The 25218-nt window shown below is 41.8% G+C and overlaps 1 protein-coding gene across 2 annotated transcripts in view; it reads right to left on the reverse strand.

Moving 5' to 3' along the window:
• rftn1 (raftlin, lipid raft linker 1) overlaps positions 1-25218 on the reverse strand; it is an 89457-nt gene that overhangs the window by 26137 nt on the left and 38102 nt on the right. For both annotated transcript variants that reach the window (XM_033050878.1, XM_033050870.1), the window contains exons 3-4: positions 19621-19801; positions 5937-6045 (exon numbers count right to left, since the gene is read on the reverse strand). In XM_033050878.1, the coding sequence (XP_032906769.1) occupies positions 5937-6045; positions 19621-19801 (290 nt within the window). The remainder of the gene's footprint in view (positions 1-5936; positions 6046-19620; positions 19802-25218) is intronic.

Consider the following 25218-nt stretch of genomic DNA (forward strand, 5'->3'; position numbering starts at 1 on the left):
TTTGCTCTCTTAGCTCCTCTCTCCTGAAGACATAAAGAGTTTTATTGATAAACAACAGCCACCATTCCCAATCTGAGGAAGAGTTGAGCAGCAATTGAAAATCGGGACAAGAAAAACTCTGGCCATTGGTTGTTAAGGAGCTGCAAATGGGAGGAGATGGAAATAATTTAATAGATATTTGGACAGGTACATGGATAGGAAAGGTTTGGAGGGATATAGGCTAAATGCAGACACCATGGACAGCAGGGAGGAGTTGGGCCAAAAGGCTTGTCCCTATACTGTTCACTTCCTACGCTAGGACCAAAGAATATCTGCACAGTCAATTGTGTCGCTATTTTGAGCATCAGGTGGAAGTTGTCCCGTGACCTCTCCTGGACCCTGGATCAATTATCAGTGAGCCCACGGTGGCTCAGCCGGTTTGCCATTCCTCACATATAGAGTCATCTTGTGGATGTTTGCAAAGGAATTAACGCCAATGGATCATAGCCACATTCAACTTCTATTGATGGATAGTCTATGGAACTGATGCGCTACAATGCTGAGAACTATCTTCTGCACTCTGTAGCTTCCCCTTTGCTCTATCTATTGTTGTGTTTATGTATGGTTTATCTGATCTGTTTGGATAGCAGGCAAAACCAAGCTTTTCACTGTATCTTAATTTAAACCTAAGACAAGGATTATTTGAGAAGATCAGAATCCATGTGACATTCTCTTCCCTTGGCCAAAAACACTAAATCAACTTTATGGCTCAGTACGTCCAGCTGAGATCAGCTAATTCAATACAGATTGAAGAACTGAACCAGAATGATTCAGTCTATTTGTCCCTGTCTTAACAAACAGTCCATTTAGCTACAGAACCACTGAATAATGAGTTTCCTTGAATAGATCATAAAAACAAAAAAAAGTGTCATGTAACATTAACAGATTCCCAAAGTTCTTATTGCTTAAACCAAAGCTTAACATTCCTCAGTCTGATGAAAAGCCATAATTACATTTACTGGCAGACAGATTATTTTTACAACAAACAGTTAATAAGAACTGTGCTGGCATATTTTCTAATTGTAACTGATTGAATTGTGTTGAATTGACAGGTGCAAAATGAAAACAGGCTAACCAAGTTCACATGTAAAATCATACTAAATCATCAAAATCATTCCTTCATACTATGTAGGAAGGAACTGCAGATGCTGGTTTACACCAATGACAGACACAAATGCTGTGGGCTAAGTGGGCTCAGTGGGCTAAGCAGCATCTCTGGAGAATAGGAATAAGTGACATTTCGGGTGGAGACCCTTCTTCAGATTGGGAGGCAGTGGAGAGGGAAACTGGAGATATGAAAACGTACAGAATAAATCAGAGCTGGCACCAATGGCCATGGAGCCCACAATGTCCAATGTGTTTAATTAACGTCAACTAAATATGTTTAAAAAATCAAGGCATAATCGAGGACGTGTCACACCGTGGTCACTCCCACTTCTCCCCTCTCCCATCGGGGAAAAGGTATAGAAGTGTGAAAACACACACATTCAGGGACAGTTTCTTCCCAGCTATTATCAAGCAACTGAACTATCCTACCACAGCTGGAGAGCAGTCCTGAACTACTATCTACCTCATTGGAGATCTCAGACTATCTTTGATCAGACCTTTTGGGCTTTATCTGCACTAAATGTTATTCACATTATTCCCTTTATCATGTAACTGTACACTGTGAAAGGCTTGATTGTAATCATGGAATGTCTTCCCGCTGACTGGTTAACACGCAACAAAAGTTTTTCACTGTACATCAGAACACACAACAATAAAATAAACTCAAACTCAAAATGTATTTGATGATTGTTAAAAATTATAGTTTTAATACATTTCCATACAGGTTCACAATCTTTTATCCGAAATTCCGAAAACCGAAAAGCTCCGAAAACCGAACATTTTTAACTGCCGGGATCGAGGCGCAAACTCGCGACCTTGCGGCCACGAGCCGAGCACTCTACCATTGAGCCACCCGTTAAACGTTAAAATCTACGCTAAAAATCTTCCATTCCGAAATCCGAAAAATTCCAAAATCCGAAAAGTGTCTGGTCCCAAGGTTTTCGGATAAGAGATTGTGAACCTGTACTAACATTTTATGTGGAACAGCAGCAGTGGATTAGCCACGGTGCCAATTCTTACGCTTATTTCTTTAGTGGTGATTATCGGATTGTGGGTAAATTAATTAGCCAACGCACTGCTGCCACTTCCTGCTCAGTGGGGACAATTAAATTGATCGCAGATATTTTCCTTTAATCAAATCTGTAAAAAGAAACACTTTCCAAGAAAAAAAAGGAACGTTTTTCCTGTGTCACAGCTCGACTTCCTGCTATGACTCAGGTGCAAGTCCCAAATGTATGGGCATTTGATCCATTACTTCACTATTTGTTGGATTTGAAAAATAAAGGACAATATTTCTAAATAATATTCTGTGTCAATGCCCTAGGAGACAACGGCAAGATCAGAATAGTTCTGATCATTTATACTGTTAAACAGCGATTAAGAAACCATGTTTGATCTTTCTCTTGTAACGATGCACATAATGCCTCATAACAAGAGAGAGATCAAACATGGTTTTCTTAATTGTTGCTTAACAGTATTAATGATCAGAACTATTCTGATCTTGCCGTTACCTCCTAGGGCATTGACACAGAATATTATTTTCAAACAGCTGTGCCTTGGTGTGAATACCAATGGAGAATAAATGAAGAATTTATTGCATATGTTTTCTTCCCATCATCAAGGGAACAATGTATTTGTTTCAGCATCTTCTCCCCCCCACTTACAGAAAGATTAAAAAAACTAATTTATGGTGTGGGCAGTAGCAAAATAAAGAATATTAAACTATACCCTCACCATAAATTAAAACAGATCCTCTCCTGTATCACAGCTTTTACAGCTACATTTTGAATATACAGGACACAATTATAATGGAAATTTATTTCCCAGTAATGGAACTGAAACATAAATGTTATAATAATTACTAGACATTGCTTTGATTAACATGCAATTACCATAAATAATGGAGTCCTTATGTCAGCTGTAATGAAAACTTATTTTATGCCACTGAATAACTTAAGAATATTACTCTGCACCCTGACCAGTCGAGAGGCCCATATCTTGACTTCACAGATGTAATTTGAATCCATAAAGTACAAGTTTGTTCCAGAAACTTAAAGTTATTTTTAAAAATTGAATGAAATATGAACGTTAGGTCATTACTAGTTACTGTAATGGTTACCATACAATTACTATAAATAATCATCAGGATGTATAATTGCTCTCTTTATGTAGTACAGAACAAAAGTTGATTGTATTACATCTCAGAATGTTAATTTAATAGAACATATGATGACAGCGGATGACACTAAGCTGGGGGACAGTGTTAGCTGTGAGGAGGATGCTAGGAGGCTGCAAGGTGACTTGGATAGGCTGGGTGAGTGGGCAAATGCATGGCAGATGCAGTATAATGTGGATAAATTGTGAGGTTATCCACTTTGGTGGCAAAAACAGGAAAGTAGACTATTATCTGAATGGTGGCCGATTAGGAAAGGGGGAGATGCAGCGAGACCTGGGTGTCATGGTACACCAGTCATTGAAAGTAGGCATGCAGGTGCAGCAGGCAGTGAAGAAAGCGAACGGTATGTTAGCATTCATAGCAAAAGGATTTGAGTATAGGAGCAGGGAGGTTCTACTGCAGTTGTACAGGGTCTTAGTGAGACCACACCTGGAGTATTACGTACAGTTTTGGTCTCCTAATCTAAGGAAGGACATTCTTGCCATAGAGGGAATACAGAGAAGGTTCACCAGACTGATTCCTGGGATGTCAGGACTTTCATATGAAGAAAGACTGGATAGACTCGGTTTGTACTCGCTAGAATTTAGAAGATTGAGGGGGGATCTTATAGAAACTTACAAAATTCTTAAGGGTTTCGACAGGCTAGATGCAGGAAGATTGTTCCAGATGTTGGGGAAGTCCTGAACAAGGGATCACAGTTTAAGGATAAGGGGGAAATCTTTTAGGACCGAGATGAGAATTTTTTGCACACAGAGAGTGGCGAGTCTGTGGAATTCTCTGCCACAGAAAGTAGTTGAGGCCAGTTCATTGGCTATATTTAAGAGGGAGCTAGATGTGGCCCTTGTGGCTAAAGGGATCAGGGGGAATGGAGAGAAGGCAGGTACAGGACACTGAGTTGGATGATCAGCCATGATCATATTGAATGGCAGTGCAGGCTCAAAGGGCCGAATGGCCTACTCCTGCACCTATTTTCTATGGTTCTATGTTTTTCCGTTTCTATATACGTCCAACAGTGAATCAGTGTTTCAGTATCATTTTGTGCTAATTGCATAGACTAATGAAGGTACTGAACTGACACTTTAAGAAGCACACATCTCGATTTCAGATGAGTGGCAGTGCATTGGCTTCATTCCCGCAGGTGAAACAGCTGATATATCGTTGATACACAAAAATGCTGGAGAAACTCAGCAGGTGCAGCAGCATCTTTGGAGCGAAGGAAATAGGCGACGTTTCGGGCCGAATCCCTTCTTCAGACTATCGTTGAACTCTGCTGGTGCTTGTACAACCTCAAACTCCCAAATCCACTGTCAGAATACTTTGCTGACGGTGAGTAAGGAGGAAATTGGATTATTTCTGTTCATCATTTTGTGTTCCACGAAGGCCTATTATGATCCAAATGGTGATTGTGAAAAATGAAAACAACTCTGAATTGCAGATTGGAGAGGGCTTGAATGCAGCCACACACTGAATGCCAAGTGAAAATATGTAGGAAGGGTAGCCCACAGTGTGGCTCAGTGGAGTAACTTCACTAGGAGAATGTGCACTGTCTTCCTGGTAGAAAACTATTGCTTCATGCTCTGTGGGATCAGTGCCTTCCCCTGAACCAGGACCTGTACAGTTTTAGTGATCTACTGGAGGGCTGATTTCCAGCAACTGTCAGATCTAATATCTCTTGTGCACACTCTGATCCACAACCATGATAGTAACAGACTGAAATTCCATCATGGGACACAGACATTGGGATTCGATGGAAGTTGTTCCAATGCCCATCTAACATTGCCCCATGGTTTGATCCAAATCTGGAATTAGGCAAAACGCAAAGTGCTGGAAGAACTCAGTGGGTCTGGCAGCATCTGGGGAGGGAATGGACAGGCAACGTTTCAAGTCGGGCCCCTTTTTTAGACTCCGAATGGATTTTGAATGGAATGAAGTTGGCCACCATTTCCATTCTGGAGTGGCTTGGGTCCAAGGAGTGTACAAGTCATTTCGTTGAGGCAAAATGCTCACTGACCCTTGTCAACAAATGTTGGGATCTTTTTTCATGTTTCCAAATAGATCGAGCATCTCATGTGCAGACCCATCATCCTTCTTCTGTAATCTGTTGCCAGTCTCATTGATGTTTTCCCTTGAGGCCCCTGCAGTGGAATTTGTGTTCTGTACATCTTCATCTGGTGGAAGGCCATTGAACTGAAATATTAATTATCTTTTCATGGATGGTGCTTGACCTGCTAAGTGGTTCCAAAACCTCTTGTTTTCTTTCTGCACATAAACAATTGGAAGGATATATTTGCTGGGGCCTTATTTTAAAACAGAGGCACTGATTGTACCTGAAGAATATCCCTATTGCCAGCATATTATCAAGGTTCTCAGTAAATCTCAAACTAGTTAAAAGCCTCAACAGTTGAAAAAAGGTGGAAGGAATGAAGAGGAAGTTATGTTTACTAAGGGAAGAACCTGCTATAAGGTTATCTAGCAGCCAAACCTAAGAACTTACCGAGTTCTCATTTTGATAACAAACACCTGCAAAAATGCAGATTAAGAACGTTATTTGTTGCACGTCAACAACACCAAAGCCATTATGAAAAGTTTAAAAATAAAAGATTTGTGTTCTTACTTTTTGTAGGACATCTGCTAGCCCAGTGAAATTAGCTGGTTGGTCGGCCAATAAACACAATTCTACTTCAAGGCTGCTTGGTTCAGTCTTAAACTGATTTTCTTCTGAGCTGGAGAGATTGTAGAACAATAAGTATGTTACCATGATCATCAGACACTAACACCAGTTAATTCACATGTTTTAAATTATTTTGTTTTATTCACACAGCGATCACAGTCATGCATAGTGGAAACAGGCCCTTTGGCCCAACTTGCCCACACCAGCCTGCATTTGGGCCATATCCTTCCAAATCTGTCCTATCCATGTACCTGTTTCTTAAATGTTGCAATAGTACCTGCCTTCAACTACCTCCTCCAGCAGCTAGTTTCATGCACCCACCATCCTTTGTGTGAAAAGGTTACCCCTCAGGTTCCTATTAAATCTTTCCCTCCTCACCTTAAACCTGTGTCCTCTGGTTCTCGATTTCCCTACTCTGGGTAAGAGACTACCTATTCCACTCATGATTTTGTACACCTCTTTAAGATCACCCCCTCATCCTCCTCCGCTCCAAGGAATAGAGTCCTAGCCTGCTTAACCTCTCCCCATAGCCTAGGCTCTCGAGTCCTGGCAACATCCTCGTATATCTTCTCTGCAACCTTTCCAGTTTGACATCTTTCCTATAACATGGTGCCCAGAACTGAACACAATACTCTAAATGCAGCCTCACCAACATGTTTCTATGTTTCTATGTTATAACTGCAACATGACCTCCCAACATCTATATTCAATACTCTGACTGATGAAGACCAACATGGGTATTCAGACAGTAGACCTGGTTCATAAGCTGATGATTTCACCATCTAAGATTAATTGGCCTCTGTAAATTACCCTTTGTATGCCGGGAGTGTATATGTGAAAGTGGGATAAGACAGAACCAGTGTGTATGGGTGATCAATGGTCAGCGAGGACTTGGTGAGCCAAAGAAAGGGCCTGTTTCCATACTGCATCTTTCAATCAAATAAAATTTGCTAAAAAGCTACGTTGCATCATTTGCTAATGTTACTGAAAAAGCAGACAATTACAAGAAATGTCATCCTTTTGTGCATCCGATTCTTTAACTAACATTAGCAATGAGATTCACAAGCTCTATATTGGTAATTGGTAATGCATTTTTACAGCCAGCATGGCATAGAATTAGGATCACAACTGACATGCCACATGATAGCAACAAAGTGTTGCCTACAGGGACTGCTCTGTGAAAAATCTGCCAGTTTCATTTATATGCTGCAAGCGAATTGCAGGCACTCATAACAGTTCCAGAATTAAGGATTTAAGAAGAATTAAACTCGCACCAGGTCTGCCACGAAGAGAGTGTAGCCAGCAACTGCCCTCAATTTTAATCCCAAGTCACAAAAGATATTTCTGTTGGCTGCATGCTTGGAAAAGTCATACTGTGTTAAATTGGGGGCTAATACCAGAACAATGTTTGAAAACAGTCATAAACTGGAATACGGTGATAACAATCAAACCAAGTGCCAAGGCTAGAAATCTAATACAAAAACAGATTCAGCAGTTGTGGAAAAGATTCAGCAGTTGTGGAAAAATAAATAGAGGTCAAACCCTTCAGTTGACCTGCTGAATGTTTCTTGCATTTTTGTGTCCTGATTGCTCTTCATACTGGTTTCAGGCAGACACAGAGCCCATTCAAAATCATTATCAGATACTATGAGGTACTGTCAAATATTAAGAATCAGATGAAGATGCTGGTTAAGTTACAGCTTTATCACGTTCAATATTTTGAATTTGAGTCGTCACATAGATACTGCATATGTCTTGTTCTCTAATAAAACCCTCTCATATGTTGAGTTATTTATCTGCTTGCTCAGTGACATCAAACTTAGTAAATGTTAGTAATTTATGGATCCAAGGCCAACTGAGGGGGAGTAATAGGCATTATGCTTCCAATGGGGCTTTTGTAGAAGTTTGTGAGATTCATGTAGACATGCTGTATTTTCTCAGTCTCAGGAAATAGAGGCATTGGTGTGTCTTGTTGACTGTCGCATCAATAGGGTTGGTCCATGACAGATCATTGGTAATATTAACGTCAAGGAACTTGAAGCTCTCAACCATTTCCACGTTGGCACCATTGATGCTGATTGGGGCATGTACTCCATCATGCTTCCTGAAGTCAATAACTAGCTTCGAAATTAGAAACTAAAAGGATGCTATCACTTTGCTGGGGGTGCATTACAAACTTTCCAAATTCAATAGGAGAATGAGGAAGAGAGATGGATAGATATCAGAGAGATGCAATAAAAAAATAGGGTTTTCATACTGGGGGAATTCAGTTTCCCAGACGATAACTGGGATGTCCTTAGTGCAAAGACTTTTCAGGGGAAGAACTCTTGTGTTGTGTCCAGGAGAACTATTTGACGCAGTATGTAGATAGACTTACAAGGGAAGGAGCATTACTGGAATTTATCTTGGGACAATTAGCTGGTCCAGTGGAGGGAGTGCCATTGATTAGAAATAAGTAATCATAACTATATATTTGAAGTGGTTATGGAAAATGATAGAGGTGGACCAGAAATAAAGATGGGAAAAGGTCAATTTCATCAATATAAGGGAGAACTTGGCAAAGTTGGATTGGGAACATCTACTTGCAGATAAGTTTCGGTCTAAAGAGTGTGAAGCATTCAAAGGAGGAAAAACCAAGAGGACAAGCAATTCCCTGTTGCATTTGCCTGCATAAATCATTCAGGTTCACGAGTAAACCATTGGACTCTCCTAGGAGTTTCCAAAGGACGTGAGCAGCTTTTTCTTTAAGACGTGAATAAATGATCAGGATAAGGACCGTAGACAATCCCTATATCAAACAAACAGAATAATAAAATATTTCATCAGAAAATTAATTTGAAATGCTGTGAACATCTACTTGCAGTACACAAGAGTGGTTCGTATTTCAAAGCATAAGCTAAATGTTGTGCAATTTCTCACTACAATTGTAAACTGCTGGGCACCTCATGAGGAGATTGGAATTTGACCTACTCCCCGCAACAGTCTCGTATAAGAGAACAAATAGGATTAATAGCCCATATTACTTCTCCTAGAATAAAACAAAAAACACTGGAAATACTCATCAGGTAGCATTGGTGGAAAGACAAACCAGACTTCTCTGGTTTTGGGTGCAAGAAAGTGTTCAGGTTCATGTTCACTGTCATATACACACATTCAGTAAGGACCAGGTACGATGGGCATGCTTGCAGCAGCATCACAGGCATATAGACTCAGACAAACATAAAAATCAAATAATACACAAATTACACATAAACGTTAAAAAAGAAAGCAGTGCAAAGAAAAGACATTAGTTTTGTTTTGACATGAACATTCCAGGTTGAAGACCCTTCGCCTGACCTAAAAAGATTTCACTTCCCACAAATGCCTCCTGCTCCGTCGAAAATTTTCACATTTTCTAATTTTATTTCAAGTTTCAAGCATCTGTTTGTCACTACACAATCCCTTGCTTTATACTGCTGAATAAAGTCCAAATTCAACGTTCGAGACAGAAGCCTGGGCTCATTTGATGCACCACAGAAGTCTCTTGGAGGTTAAGTTTTGATCCTACTATGCATCATACTATATTGATCCTAAAAATGCCCATGGTACAAAAACTGTCAATGCCAAGATGAGCTAAGTAACTTCAAATACTGGTGCAAAGGTTGTAGATCGAGTCAAGAGACAAGAATATGTAATTGTCATATGTACTGAAACATATAAATTAAATTCTCACTTGCAGCAGGTTTCACTTAGGAAACAACTTAGGAAACCTGAACGGAAACCTCTGGAGACTTTGCACCCCACCCAAGGTTTCCGTGCGGTTCCCGGAGGTTGCAGGTGGTTGCTGGAAGTTGCAGGTAGTGGAAGCAGGTAGGGAGACTGACAAAAACCTCCGGGAACCGCACAGAAACCTTGGGTGGGGCGCAAAGTCTCCAGAGGTTTCCGTTCAGGTTTCCTAAGTGGGACAGGGGCATAACATGTTTGTAAATACAGTACATCTCTGTAAACACAGATAACACAATTTTTTTTTAAAAGTTCAATAAATTTAAAAAAATATATTAATACAAAACAATGCCCGAAGTGCCAAATGCAACTGACACAGTTTGTAGTTCGAAGTTTAGTATTCAAAAGCCTGATGGTTGTTGGGAAGAAGCTGTTCCTGTACCTGGAGGTTACATTTTTTTTAGATTTCGATACCTTCTTCTTGATGACAGGAGTAATAGGAAACCGTGGTCAGGGTGGTGAGGGGCCTTGATGATGGGCGCTGCTATTTTGATGCTCCTATAGATCCCTTCGATGTTGGGGAGGTCAGTACCTGTGATGGACTGGGTAGTGCCCACCACATTTTGTTATCTCCTGGGTGTTTGAGTTGCCAAACCAGACCTTGATGCAACCAGTCAATATGCTCTCTACCATAGAGTTGTAGAAGCTCAAGAGAGTATTCGTCCACACACTGAATCACCTCAATCTTCTACGGAGGTAGAGGCATTGATGGACTTTCTTTATGATTGCATCAGTGTGCTGGGCCCACGAAAGATATTAAAAGATAAAGCGCGTTCAGGAACTTAAAGTGTTGCCTCTCTGCACCACTGACCTATAAATGAAACAGGTTTGTGGATCCCAGGCCTTCCTCTTCTAAAGTTAACCTCCTTGGTCAGCTCCTTGGTCTTAATGACGTTGAGAGCAAGGTTGTTGTCCTGGCACCATTCAATCAGGCAATCGATCTCCCTCCCATAGTCCGAGTCAACATTATCTGTATTTCTTCCAACAATGGTGGTGTCGTTGGTAAATGTAAAGATGGAGTTGGAACTGTGTTCGGCTAAACAGTCATGGGTATAGAGCGAGTAGAGCAAGGGACTGAACACACAGCCTTCAGATACCCCAAGATGTCAACAGTGAACAATGCTGGTGTATTTCAAGAAAGGTGTTCTGCAGAATAAATTATTTTCTGCTGTGACGAAACCCTTAGGTTTTCACATTTTCAAGCAACAGAAAACAACATTTGGACTAAATTAACAATCTGGATTCAATCACGGGAAGAAAATGCAGCACATTACTATCTTCCCCACGATAATGCTTAGAACAGATCCTTGTTACATCATTACCAGCTCAACGCTATAAAAGTGCTGTGCTCCATGCTGCTTGGAATGAATTACTGTTCCAGTAAATTTGTGAAGACCATGGTTCAATAAACCCAAGGTGACAGTCCTGACTTGACTTGTCTGAATGACACATTTCCTTCCACTTTGCAACGAGTGACATTCTGTGTGTGCACACTGACTGCTCATTATCATGGTGACTGAAAGGTCATGGCCCTTTCCATGCACAGCTTCCATAATTTAAACAGAAGTGCAACTAGAGGACACAGAACTGGACCAGGAACCAGATGCAGCAGTTCATTGACTTACATGGGGAATTGCACATTGGCTTGTAAGGGCTGAGGATGTTTTCCCACAGCTAATGAAACATTGGGGTTGAGTTCATGGTGGGAATGCAGTAAGTTTGCAGCTTCTACAATCTTGGCCTCCCAACAAGATTTCATCGGCAGCAGCCGTTCGTCTGGAATCTCCTAGACATTGACGTTTTCCAAATGGTGGTTTAGATCTCCCCTCTCCACAACCCCACCATAATTAAAAGTAAAATATTTTATTGTGTGAACATCACCAGAGTGCCACCCAAAGGCTTGATGGTATAAGATGTCTGACAGTAGATAATCTATTGGACAGTGAAGCTGGCAGCCACTGGCATTTCAAGTAAGGAATATTGCCAACTTAATGACCACCGTACAGCATGTCTCCAATGACACTTACCAACTTCTAGAAACTCACCCCAGAAAGGATATAATCAGGTTGCATCGCAACTTGGTTTGGGAACAGTTCTGCCCTGGACCACAAGGAATTACAGTGAGTTGTGGATGTAGCCCACTCCATCACGCAGACCAGCCTGCCCTCTATTAACATCTACATTTCACACTTACTCGGGAAAGCAGCCAACATACTCTGGTCCTCCCTTCTGCTCCCCTCTCCCACTGGGCAGAAGATACTGTACAAAAGCTTGAAAGCACGTACCACCAGATTCAGGTACAGCTTCTATCCCGCAGTTGAATGAATACTGAACAGTCCTCCAGTAAGCTAGGGCACAGTTCCAATCTTCCAACCTACCTCATTGCACTCCTTGGACTTTTTCTCTATAACAGTAACACTATAATGTTGCACTTTGGTATTTTTCTCTTTCACTACCTGTTATACCTGTGCATGACTTGATTGTACTCATTAATAGCATGATCTGAATTGACTGAATAGCTTGCAAATAGAAACATAGTAAATAGGTGCAGGAGTAGGCCATTCGGCCCTTCGAGCCTGCACTGCCATTCAATATGATCATGGCTGATCATCCAACTCAGTATCCTGTACCTGCCTTCTCTCCATACCCCCTGATCCCTTTAGCCACAAGGGCCACATCTAACTCCCTCTTAAATATAGCCAATGAACTGGCCTCAACTACCTTCTGCCGCAGAGAATTCCAGAGATTCACCACTCTCTGTGTGAAATATGTTTTCCTCATCTCGGTCCTAAAAGATTTCCCCCTTATCCTTAAACTGTGACCCCTTGTCCTGGACTTCCCCAACATCGGGAACAATCTTCCTGCATCTAGCCTGTCCAACCCCTTAAGAATTTTGTAAGTTTCTATAAGATTCCCCCCTCAATCTTCTAATCTTCTAATATTCCTTACTTGAAATGCCAGTGGCTGCCAGCTTCACTGTCCAATAGATTATCTACTGTCAGACATCTTATACCATCTCACCTTTGGGTGGTACTCTGGTGATGTTAACACAATAAAATAGAAGCTTTTCGCTGGATCTCAGTAATACCTGACAATAATAAACGAATACCAAAACCAACATTGGAAGATCATTGGATGGGGAGGGGTGGTCCTGATGGAGGCAAGTACCAGCCAGCACCATAATAAATGATGAGACAGGCTTGGGAGGCCATCGCTGACACCCACACTTGTTTTCCTGTAACCATCTTAATGGTCTTGTGCTGCACTTTTGTTTGGAAACAAGCTCATTTCATTTAAGGATAAATTAAAATAATATTCTCTTCATAATATTAATACATAGAGTATTTCACACATGAACAAGTACAATTAAGATCACATGGTTTGTTAATTTGAAATGACAAGGTAATTCATATCTGGAATAAGCTGCCAGAGGAACTTGTAGAAGAGGATGCAATTATGACTTTCAAAAAACATTTGGACAGATATTTGGATAGGAAGGGTTTAGAGGGCTATGAGCCAAATGGGACCAACCCAGTATGACAATGTGGTCAGCATGGACATGATGGGCCAAAGGTCCTGTTTCCGTGCTGCATAGTTCCATGACTCTGCCATAATGTAACGTTTCCTCAAAATGGTAGATGTGTTGTTTATTAGTTCATCATGTCTTTATGGTTAGCAGTGCTATTTTGTGGTCTGCAACATTATAAAAATATATTTAACAATGTTACTAATGATAGAAGATAAAATAAATATTTTTCCATTAAATTACTTATAATTATATTAATTATTTAAAGAATGTAAATTTGGAATAATTGCTTCAATTTCTTTATTCATCGTGCATTCATGGCACATTCCAAAAATATTTAACATTTGTTTCCCAAGAAATTAAAACAGTACTTATGAAGAACATTTTCATTACCATGAATAATGTAAAGTTTCCTGTTGTTTTAATACCCAAATAGCGGGGAAGCAAGGAGAAAGTCACAGTTGTATTTACAGTAATAACTAAATGTGTAAGTCAGTGTGAAGTCTTAAAACTACTAATCAAAATTTGAAATATCACCATTTGCATGCTAATATAATAATTAAAAAAATGTGTAAAAGCTTCAAGAAAGGAATAAGGAAGTTTAACTGCAGTGTGAAGCACTTTGTGGTGACCACAGATGACATTCATGAATACACAGAGGCTGTGAGTGACTACATCAGCTGCTGCACATCTATATGTGCCCCTCCCAGAACTGTGTGTGTGTTTCCAAACCAGAAACCTTGGTTCAATGGAAACATAAAACAGAAGATCAGGAAAAGGCAGGAAGCTTTTAAGTCAGGAGATCAAAGGGAGTACAAGAAAGCCCGGTACGAGCTACAGAAGTCCATCAGAGCTGCAAAGAGGGCTTATTCCCAAAAACTTGAAAGCTTTTACCTAAGTAACAACACACGCAGTATGTGGCAGGGAATCCAAGCAGTCACAAACTACAAGAAAACAGTACCAACCACAGACCCCCAGGATGTCACCCTCCCAGACAGCCTTAATACCTTCTACACCAGGTTTGACAGACTGAACACAGACACCCCCTCAAAAGCCCCCTGCAACCCCACGGACACTGTTTTTCAGGTGACACCCATACAGGTCCTGAAAGCTCTGAGGCAGGTGAACCCCCACAAGGCTGTGGGACCAGATGCCGTCCCTCCTAAAGTTCTGAAGGCCTGTGCAGAACAACTCACTGGAGTGTAGACATCTTCAATCTGTCTTTAAACCAAGCAGTGGTCCCCCGTATTTTTAAATTTTCCACCATTGTACCAGTTTAAAAAAAAACAAACCCATCCACCCTGAATGACTTCAGGCCAGTGGCACTCACGCCAGTTGCCATGAAGTGTCTAGAAAAACTGGTTCTCACACACATCAATCACATGGTCCCGGGCACGATCGACCCCCTCCAGTTCGCCTACCGCCCCAACCACTCAGTGGACGACGCAGTGGCCATTGCTTTACACCACATCCTGCAACACCTGGACAGCAGAGGAACATACGTCAGAACGCTGTTCCTGGATTACAGCTCGGCTTTTAACACCATTCGCCCGGGCAGGCTGACTGAGAAGCTGACAGACCTCGGCGTCCCGACTCCCACCTGCAACTGGATCTTGGATTTCCTGACTGAAAGACCACAGGTGGTGAGGATGGGAAGGAGGGTGTCTGCAGAGCTCACCGTCAGCACAGGATCACCACAAGGCTGCTGTCTCAGTCCCAAACTTTTCACCCTGTACACACACGACTGTGTCTCCACCCAGGAAAATACCATCATTATTAAGTATGCGGATGATACCACCATCCTGGGCCTCATCAAGGGGGGGGGACGAGTCGGGCTACAGGAGTCTGGTGAACGACATTCTTGCCTATGGTGAGGTGAACGACCTAAGCCTCAATACAGACAAGACAAGAGAAATAATAATGGACTTCAGAAAAAATCCACCCCCCCTGCAGCCCCTCATCATCAAGGGGACTGTGGTGGAGAGGGCTGACAGTTACAGATACCTGGGATTACAAGTAACATCAGATCTGAACTGGACTTTGAACACTGCAGCCACAGTGAAAACAGCCCAGCAGAGACTGTACTTCATCAGGCTGCTCAGAAAAGCTGGTCTGCACTGTCGCCCTCTCACCCAGGTCTACAAAGGACTGATAGAGAGCATCCTCACCACAGGCATCACGGTGTGGTATGGAAACACCACACAGACAGAGAGGAAGGCTCTGCAAAGAGTCATAAAGACTGCAGAGAGGATTATCAGAACGGAACTCCCCTCCATGGACACAATCTACACACAGCACTGTCAAAAAAGAGCAGAGAGAATCATCAGAGACACACTACATCCAGCTCACTCCCTGCTCAAACACAAAAACTGCACATACAACCTCAGGCACAGACGAGCGGACAGCATCGCCACAAACAGAACATGCTTTTTTAAGAGCTTCTTCCCTGCCACAGTGAGACTCTTGGCCAAAACAAAATGAACTGATGTCCTGACCTACCTCATAGCATATCATATTATATCCTATTATATTGTCTCCTGGGCCTGTGCAATTTACAATGCAATCGACACTTTTATATAGGGTTTGTGCAAGTTACAATGCTCTCACTTTCCCCTTTATATAGGGTTTTAGGCACTTTCTTTTTTTATTTCTAGAGAAGTATATGTTTTTATAGATTATGTGTCTTTCTGTGTGTCTTTTTAATTTGACTTGACTTGACTCTCTGAACAACCGCACAAGAGTTCCTATGTGTTATACATAATAAAGTTTTTGACCTTTGACCTTTGTCCATTCTGATCATGGGTTTATGTCTGCGAAATGCATCCATTTTTCTTTTCCACAAATGATGATGAATGTGAGTGCTTAGAAATTGCACTTCACTTTTATTTGGTGCACTTAACATGTTTTGCAAAGAGCACCAACAAGACTACCAAAAAGGGAGTCTCACAATTTGTCCTTATAACATTGAAGGGGATGATTTGGCCAAGTTTCAGAGCAATTCCATTTATTTCCCTGAATTATTTTCTCACACATGCCCATTCATCCCCCACTGTTTCTCTCACCATCCACCTACATTAGGAGTAATTTACAGTGCCCATTTAAACTAACAACAAGCATGTCTTTAGGATATGAGAGGAAACCAGAGCACCCGACAGAAACCATTATCAAATGAGAGCAGGCTAATTCTACAAAGGCAGCATCAAACCCAGTCGCTGGGCCTGTGGGCAGCTGCAATACCTGCAGAGGCACAAATTGGGTTATCCTTATTTTATGAAATCGCTATCATAGTTCTCTCCCATTTAGCTGCAGTGGAACATGACTAATGGGTTCTAGGAAGTGTGTCAATCCAATTAAAGCTGATGGAAAATGAAGGCAATGGGGGTGGGTGATGGCAGAAAATAAGAACAAGCGAGGAAAGAGAACAAATAATGGAGAAATTGGACTAGACATAGGGTGAATTGCATCCAAATCAGCCTGAACTAACTTCCCAATGGGCAGCACCTCAGTGTAAAATGGATGCATAACAATTTAGAGCGAACTGCAATATATGATCATTTGGTTCCTTATATTCATATTTAGTTATTTGATAACTGACACATGTATAATGAAAATATTCTTAACGATATTGAAAAGATTTATGAATATCAGAAATCCCCTGAGATGGAATTGGAGCAGCACAGTGGCTCAGTGGTAGAGTTAGAAACATAGAAAACAGGTGCTGGAGTAGGCCATTTGGCCCTTTGAGCCAGCACCTCCATTCAATATGATCTTGGCTGATCATCCAGAATCAGTACCCGTTCCTGCTTTCTCCCCATATCCCTTGATTCCGTTAGCCCTAAGAGCTCTCTCTTGAAAACATCCTGTGAATTGGCCTCCACTGCCTTCTGTGGCAGAGAATTCCACAGATTCACAACTCTCTGGGTGGGAAAGGTTTTTCCTCATCTCAGTCCTAAATGGCCTACTCCTTATTCTTAAACTGTGTGACCCCTGGTTCTGGATTCCACCAACATAGGGAACATTTTTCCTGCATCTAGCCTGACCAATCCTTTAAGAATTTTGTATGTTTCCATATGAATGCCTCTCATCCTTCTAAATTCCAGTGAATACAAGCCCAGTCGATTAATTCTTTCATCATATGTCAATCCCGCCATCCCGGAAATTAACCTGATGAACCTACGCTGCACTCCCTCAATAGCAAGAATGTCCTTCCTCAAATCAGGAGACCAAAACTGCACACAATACTCCAGGTGTGGTCTCACCAGGGCCCTGTACAACTGCAGGAGGACCTCCTTGCTCCTAAACTCACATCCTCTCGCTATGAAGGCCAACATGCCATTAGCTTTCTTCACTGCCTGCTGAACCTGCATGCTTACTTTCAGTGACTGATGTACAAGCACACCTAGGTCTCGTTGCACCTCGCCTTTTCCTAATCTGACACCATTCAGATAATAAGTGTTTAAGAAGGAACTGCAGATGCTGGAAAATCGAAGGTAAACAAAAGTGCTGGAGAAACTCAGCGGGTGCAGCAGCATCTGCCTTCCTGTTCTTGCTACCAAAGTGGATAACCTCACATTTATCCACAATATGCTGCATCTGCTCACTCACCTAACCTATCCAAGACACCCTGCAGCCTCATAGCATCCTCATTGCAGCTCACACTGCCACCCAGCTTTGTGTCATCCGCAAACTTGGAGATGTTACATTTAATTCCCTCGTCTAAATCGTTAATATATATTGTAAATAGCTGGGATCCCAGCACCGAGCCTTGCGGCATCCCACTAGTCACTGCCTGCCATTCTGAAAAGGACCCGTTAATTCCTACTTTGCTTCCTGTCTGCCAACCAGTTCTCTATCCATGTCAATCCCTACCCCCCAATACCATGTGCTCTAATTTTGCATACTAATATCTTTTGTGGGACATTTCCAAAGACTTTTTGAAAGTCCAGATACACCACATCCACTGGCTCTCCCAGTTTCCGTGCTGTATCTCTAAACCAGTGTGTGAACGGGCAATCGCTGGCGGGCGCACTCTCGATGGAGAGAGAGGGAGGGAGGGAGGGAGGTAGGGAGAGAGGAAGGGTAAACTTACTAATCTCTAATTGTCTCTGTATTCGTCCCTTACTCCTTTCACGAAAATCAACCTGTAAAGTGTCATGATGTCAACGAATTTATGGGATAATACTGAATCCTGCGATTTTCGGTGCGGCTTCACGGCACCAGAGACCCAGGTTTGATCCTGACTACGGATGCTGTCTGTACGGAGTTCGTACATTTTCCCTGTGAGCGCGTGGGTCTTCTCCAGGTGACCACAAAATTGGCTTCCGTAAAATTGTAAATTGTCCCTACTGTGTAGGATAGTGGTACCGTACGGGGTGATCGCTGGTCGGCATGAACTCGATGGGCCGAAGGGCCTATTTCCACGCTGTATCCCTAAAGTCTAAAGTCTAATTGTTTTTGGTCTAGAGATTTATTGTTATTCTTTTAAATATCAAATGTAACTTTTTTGAACATCTTTGTACAACAGCCACACTGACCCAAGGAATTGTGCAACATCCAGAGCAAGTAACGGTTAAACTAATATAAGAATTTAATGCTGTGCCTTTGGGATAATAACAAGATTTTTCGATTGTCTCCATTACCGTAGAGAAAGTAGACTTTGTGTCTAAAGTTATTGTACATGTGTTTTGAAAATCTACCTGGCTTTGGCTTAAAGAAAAATGTTCAACAATTGAATTCAGCTTTCAGCTTAATTTATATCAGCAGATAATTCTGCCTGCCATTTATGCTTTAAAGTGCAAGTTTGCCATTTCCTCATGGAAAAGAATGAAAGGTATATTTTTCTTTTGAATGTGAGCCCAAGGATTTATTAAGAAAATAGTGATTGTATTCCTTTGGTTGCAATATGAACAATTATCCCTTGGGTTACTGACGTGACCTTAAGTGGGTAATTACAGCTCAATTACATTAGTAATCTTGGGCAAAGATCTGCTCCGATAACCCTTGACTAGACATTGTTTATATAATATTGCACAAAGTCATTTAGATAATATCCTTTTTTTTTAATAAAGAAAAGGACATTTTCACAACATTTTCAGTCCATAATCCAAAACTTCATTTAAAACAACTTCTTCAAGATGATAGCCAGTTCTTTCTGAATGATATTATTTCCTATGAACTTGAAACTCCTGATATGCACGATACTGGATAAATAACTTAAATATTTATATTGTTAAATAACTCTTTGTCCACAAAAAAAACAAAGCTAAGTTTACCGTAAAGATAATCCATTTTAGTAACCCAATGCTTGTGTTAATTTCTCCGTTATTTGGCCTACTTTACCTCACTGATGCCTTGATCAAAATGGCTCTGAACATTTTCGCTGGTGGAGTTTTCTTCTGCCCATCAATGGACTGTATGAAAGGGTGAAAAGCAGCCAGCACAAAGCCCTTCTGGTAGAGTTCCTGCAGCTGACCAGGAAGATCACGTATGGAGGAGAGCTTGACTGCAGATGATTCCACATCTGAAGAGACACCACACCAAAAAGAACACAGAGGATTAGAAATCAATAGAATTAACACGTCAATCATTTTCCAGCCAAACGTCTAAACTGGATCTCCCCAGAACAACATTCTACCAAGTAAGTCAGTCTCTTAGTATCACGGTGGTGGATGGAGGAAAAGTGCGGGAGGGGACGGTGGAGGAAGGCACTGGGCCAGGCTGACCCCAACATCACCGATGCAGAGCCGCTGCCAGGACAACAGGCCTGTAGGGCCATGATATGACTCGACATTTTTAAGAACTTGATTCTTGAAAAGTACAAGATGACACCAAAAACATAGTGACTCTTTGAGTATTGCATCAGAAGAAATCTAACATTTCTTTACACTACAATTGTTGCACTCGTTTACTTATGTATGATTGTGCTTATGTACAGTATGATTTTACAGGATTGTATGCCAAACAAAGCATTTCTCTGTATTAGGTACAGGTGCCATTTAAGCAACTATTGAACAAGCATAATTATTTTGTTTTATTGCCAACTGGAAAAGAGTTATATTCAAAATATCAAATATACAGCAATATATCCAAGGACTTAACTTCCTAGTCAATTGTTGCTGTAAATGATTTTTGGAACATACAATGTGCATACTATTTAGCAGCAGCTGGTAGTTAATTATCATGTTTTAAGATTGTGGAACCATTGCCAAAACCTACTCTAATAGTAATTCATTAGCGTCACCTTTTCCACAGGAGTGAAAAGAGGTCTATTTTGCTTATCTGGTTTTCTTCCAACAGTGTTCAGTGTGGTACAGAAATCTGACTTGGCTGTGAAAGGTTCTTATAACTCTGTCACTTTAGCACTTGTCTGATGCAAAGATGTACTTGAATCTCTTGAGCTATAGAATATGACGGCAGACTAGAAAGCTTCTTACTGTTTAATGATTCCCATGTGTACTGGCTCTTTGCCAAAGCAGAGTTGTCTTTCAAAGTTGCCGGTTATCTTTTAAAACACAGGAAAAGCAGCCTCAGCTGTGCTTACATTTATTATTTGTTTGAATCTTAGGTTTGCCATGACAATTTTGCATAGGATTGCTTTCAAAACAAATTCATTACTGGAGAATAATTAGTCAAATTAATTTGTCCCTTATGATGTATGAGGCTTAACAGGAGGAAGTCAATTGACTCTAAACCATTTAATGCAATTTCTGTGGACCAAAAGGACAAATGAATAAATATCCCAGACATACTCAGTATGAAATTCCTCGACTCTCAATATTAACATGATCGAGATAGGCTGTAGCTAAAGTAAAGATATAATGCAATCACAGGGAAGTATATTAAAATAGTAATGTCGGAGACTCACAAAATCCATCTAATTTCTTTTATTTGATTGTATAGAAAGCCAACATCAAACCTTCAAATGGTTTAACATTATTGGGCATAAAACATTGGAAAAGGTCTACGTTTGCAGACCAGGATACAAGATTTGATTGCACTTTGACCATTGGTCAGGTGCAGTGGTTACCAATGTGGACAAGGTGTGATCAGAAAAGAATAGGGAGGCAAAGCTAACTCCAATAGGTTCCTTCTCCTGACCAAATGCTTGGACCACAGTCTTGTCATAAGTTTCATTAAAGGGCCAAGAACTGGACACCATGGCAATATACTCAGTCCATGCACTGGCTCCTGCTAGATTATATTATTGTGCAAGTGAGGAACCGTGATAAAATTCACATCACTCACGCCATGAAGGTACAAATGACCGCTGGACTGACCTCACCTAATGAGTTCAGTTCTCTTGGTTTAGTTTAGTTTTTTAGTTTAGAGATACAGAGCGGAAACAGGCCCTTCGGCCCACTGAGTCCATGCTGACCAGTGATTGCCGTACACAAACACTATCCTACACACATTCAGGATAATTTACCATTTACCGAAGCCAATTAACCTCAAACCTGTATGCCTTTGGAGTGCGGGAGGAAACCGGAGCACCCAGAGAAAACCCATGCAGGTCATAGGGAGAACGTACAAACTCCGTGCAGACAAGCACCCATAATCAGGATCTCACCCGTGACTCTGGCGCTGTAAGGCATCAACTCTACCGCTGCGCCACCGCACCGCCCAACTTCACCAACCTGACCCCAAAATATCTTCACATTAGAAATATTGCCGCAAGAAGATCAATAAGGAAGCTGTCAAGAATCGCAAAGAGGTCGCTCTTCTCAGACAATGCCTCACAGATAACCTGTCAACCAGCAGCCTACCGGAGCCATCGAGTGTCCACAGTTTGTGATCTGCCCTGGATTCAACATCATCAACGCCTGCGAAGAGAAGCTTGGCTTTTCTACCAAAAACCAGCAGGATTAGTTTATTAGGTCTTTATTCTATGGAGCGCAGAAGGTTAAGGGGGGACTTGATAGAGGTCTTTAAAATGATGAGAGGGATAGACAGAGTTGATGTGGACAAGCTTTTCCCTTTGAGAATAGGGAAGATTCAAACAAGAGGACATGACTTCAGAATTAAGGGACAGAAGTTTAGGGGTAACATGAGGGGGAACTTCTTTACTCAGAGAGTGGTAGCGGTGTGGAATGAGCTTCCAGTGGAAGTGGTGGAGGCAGGTTCGTTGGTATCATTTAAAAATAAATTGGATAGGCATATGGATGAGAAGGGAATGGAGGGTTATGGTATGAGTGCAGGCAGGTGGGACTAAGGGGAAATAATTGTTCAGCACGGACTTGTAGGGCTGAGATGGCCTGTTTCCGTGCTGTAATTGTTATATGGTTATATGGTTATATGGTTATTGAGAATGACCTAAAGACAGAGGAACTGATTAAATGCAAATACCAGGCATCTCTGGATTGGAAAAAAAAGAACAGCACCTGAAGGAGAAAACCTGTGATCTAAAGAGCAAACAAACGGGAGGTTTAGGAACTCATTGCCAGCCATGACGTGAGTAGGTGCGGCCGTGGTATTAAGGCTATATATATATGGCCACAAAACCCAAACCCTATCCAAGGGCAGAAGTCAATGGCCACTGGAAGAAACACTCTGCTACTTACAAAAAGATTGCTCTGCTGTCGGCCACAGGAATGTCATCCTTGGGTCTTTCTAAATGGCCTCCTCTCAGTGGTTGAAGAGCTGCCTTAAGTGCAGTGGTGAGTCTTCCATCCATTGAGAAACACAGTGGACATGATCTCCACCACACAATTCATAGGCCCAATGGGCTGTGGACCAGGATTTGTAAATGGGATTTATGTAGATGGTTGGCATGGACAGGGAGGGTTGAATACCTTGATTCCATGCAATATGATTCTAGTTTTATAACTCTAGAAATCATCAACCACCATACATGATATTTTGTAAGGTGTAGGAAGGAACTGCAGAACACAGATGCTGGTTTAAACCGAACAGGGACACACAATGCTGGAGCGGCAGAAAAATCAACTTTCAACTCAAAGTTCCTTCAAAGTTGTGAACCATTGAAGGTACACAAAAATGCTGGAGAAACTTAGCGGGTGCAGCAGCATGTATGGAGCGAAGGAAATAGGCAACGTTTCGGGCCGAAACCCTTCTTCAGACTTGTGAACCATTGATATAGCTCGAATTATTGCCAAATGCCCATTGGAATTTGGAGTTGAGACCTTGTTTTCTGTTGTGTTACTTGTGTGCTCTGATGTACAGACACTGATTTTCAGGGAAATCTGAGGGTGATCAATCAATCCATTCGCCCAGGTTGCACAGAACGACATTAAACTACATAGTAATTACACACAAGGCGGTTAACTTATTTATATTCGTACTTCAATACAGCACTGATCGTCCATTTTCTCATCTCTTAGTTGTTCAATCTGAAACCATGATAATGGAAAACTTTGCTTTTCAACCAGTCCCTGCAAACCTGTACTGTCCTTGCCTGCTTCAAAGTCTCCACTAATGTGCTTTACCCAAAAAGACAAGGATTGCTGGTCTTAATGACTACAGGTCTGTTGCACTGACCTCTGTAGCAGGCATGAGACAGCAAAAAACTGAATAAAGAGGAAGAGAGATGGGGGTCCAGGGGGCATTGCCTCCTGGTAGGGTTGAACTAAAAAAAAAACTTAAGTAAAACAAATGGAAGAAATTCAAAACAGAACATGTAGCCATCATTCAAGTGGCCCTGTCAGCTTCGGAAGCCACGGACTCCGGTAGGGAATCGGCCGTTCCAGCCGTCCCAGCCGCTGTGAGGACTCTCCCGACGCCGGAGCAACACCACCTGGCGAGAACGGCCAGGAGCATCGGGCCTCCGTAGAGGCAACTGTGGAGGCCTCAATAGGCCTGACTATGGGAGAACTGGGGTTAGGGACTGGACCTTGTGCCTTCCCCCACAGTGGTAACCATTGTGGGGGGATGTTTTTTTGTGTGTAAATGATTATTTTATTCTGTGTCCAAGATGGCTGCCGGAAGGGAGAGTGGACGCTGGCGCGCTTTAGCTGCCGCTGCTCTCTCTTCATATTGTGTTTTTGATTTTTGTCTTTGGATTGAATTCTGTCTTTAATTTGTGTACTGGTGATGTCTTTACTAATTATTTCATTCCACTTACATGTTTTTACTCTATTTGCTAAATTTTGTAAGGTGTCCTTGAGACTCTTGAAAGGCGCCCATAAATAAAATTTATTATTATTATTATTATTATTAAGGTTAACCAACGAAATCATAAAGTTTTATGCAACCACTTTAATGGGAAGGATGGAACTGTTTTTTGATTTCAAAATTTAATTGAAACCCTCATCTTGGTAGCCTATGGCAAACTGACGTGTAAGTTCCCGCGCTACCCAGTGTTGCAGTGCTAATTTTTTAGGTGCCGGAGCTGTCAAACAGGGGTGTCATTTCAGGTTTGCTGGGGGGGGGGGGGGGGCAATCTAGTCTCCCAAGAGGGTCAAACAAGAGTATAGCCTATCACTACATCCCAGTGTATCACTAGTACAATAAAACATATAATACTTAATTTAATATGACAAAATATTGCACAGTTGCACTCTCACACACACACTCACTCACACACTCTCACACACACACACACACACACACACACACACACACACACTCCCACACACACACTCACTCACACACACACACACACACACACACACACACACACACACACTCACACACTCTCACACACACACACACACACACACTCCCACACACACACTCACTCACACACTCCCACACACCCACACACACTCACTCACCCACACACACACACACACACACACTCCCACACACATCCACACATACCCACACTCACCCACACACTCACTCACCCACACACACACACTCCCACACACATCCACACATACCCACACTCACCCACACACTCCCACACACACACTCACCCACACACTCCCACACACACACACACACACTCACTCACACACTCCCACACACACACACTCACCC

This window comes from Amblyraja radiata, chromosome 2 (genome assembly GCF_010909765.2).
Source record: "Amblyraja radiata isolate CabotCenter1 chromosome 2, sAmbRad1.1.pri, whole genome shotgun sequence".
NCBI lineage: Eukaryota > Metazoa > Chordata > Chondrichthyes > Rajiformes > Rajidae > Amblyraja > Amblyraja radiata.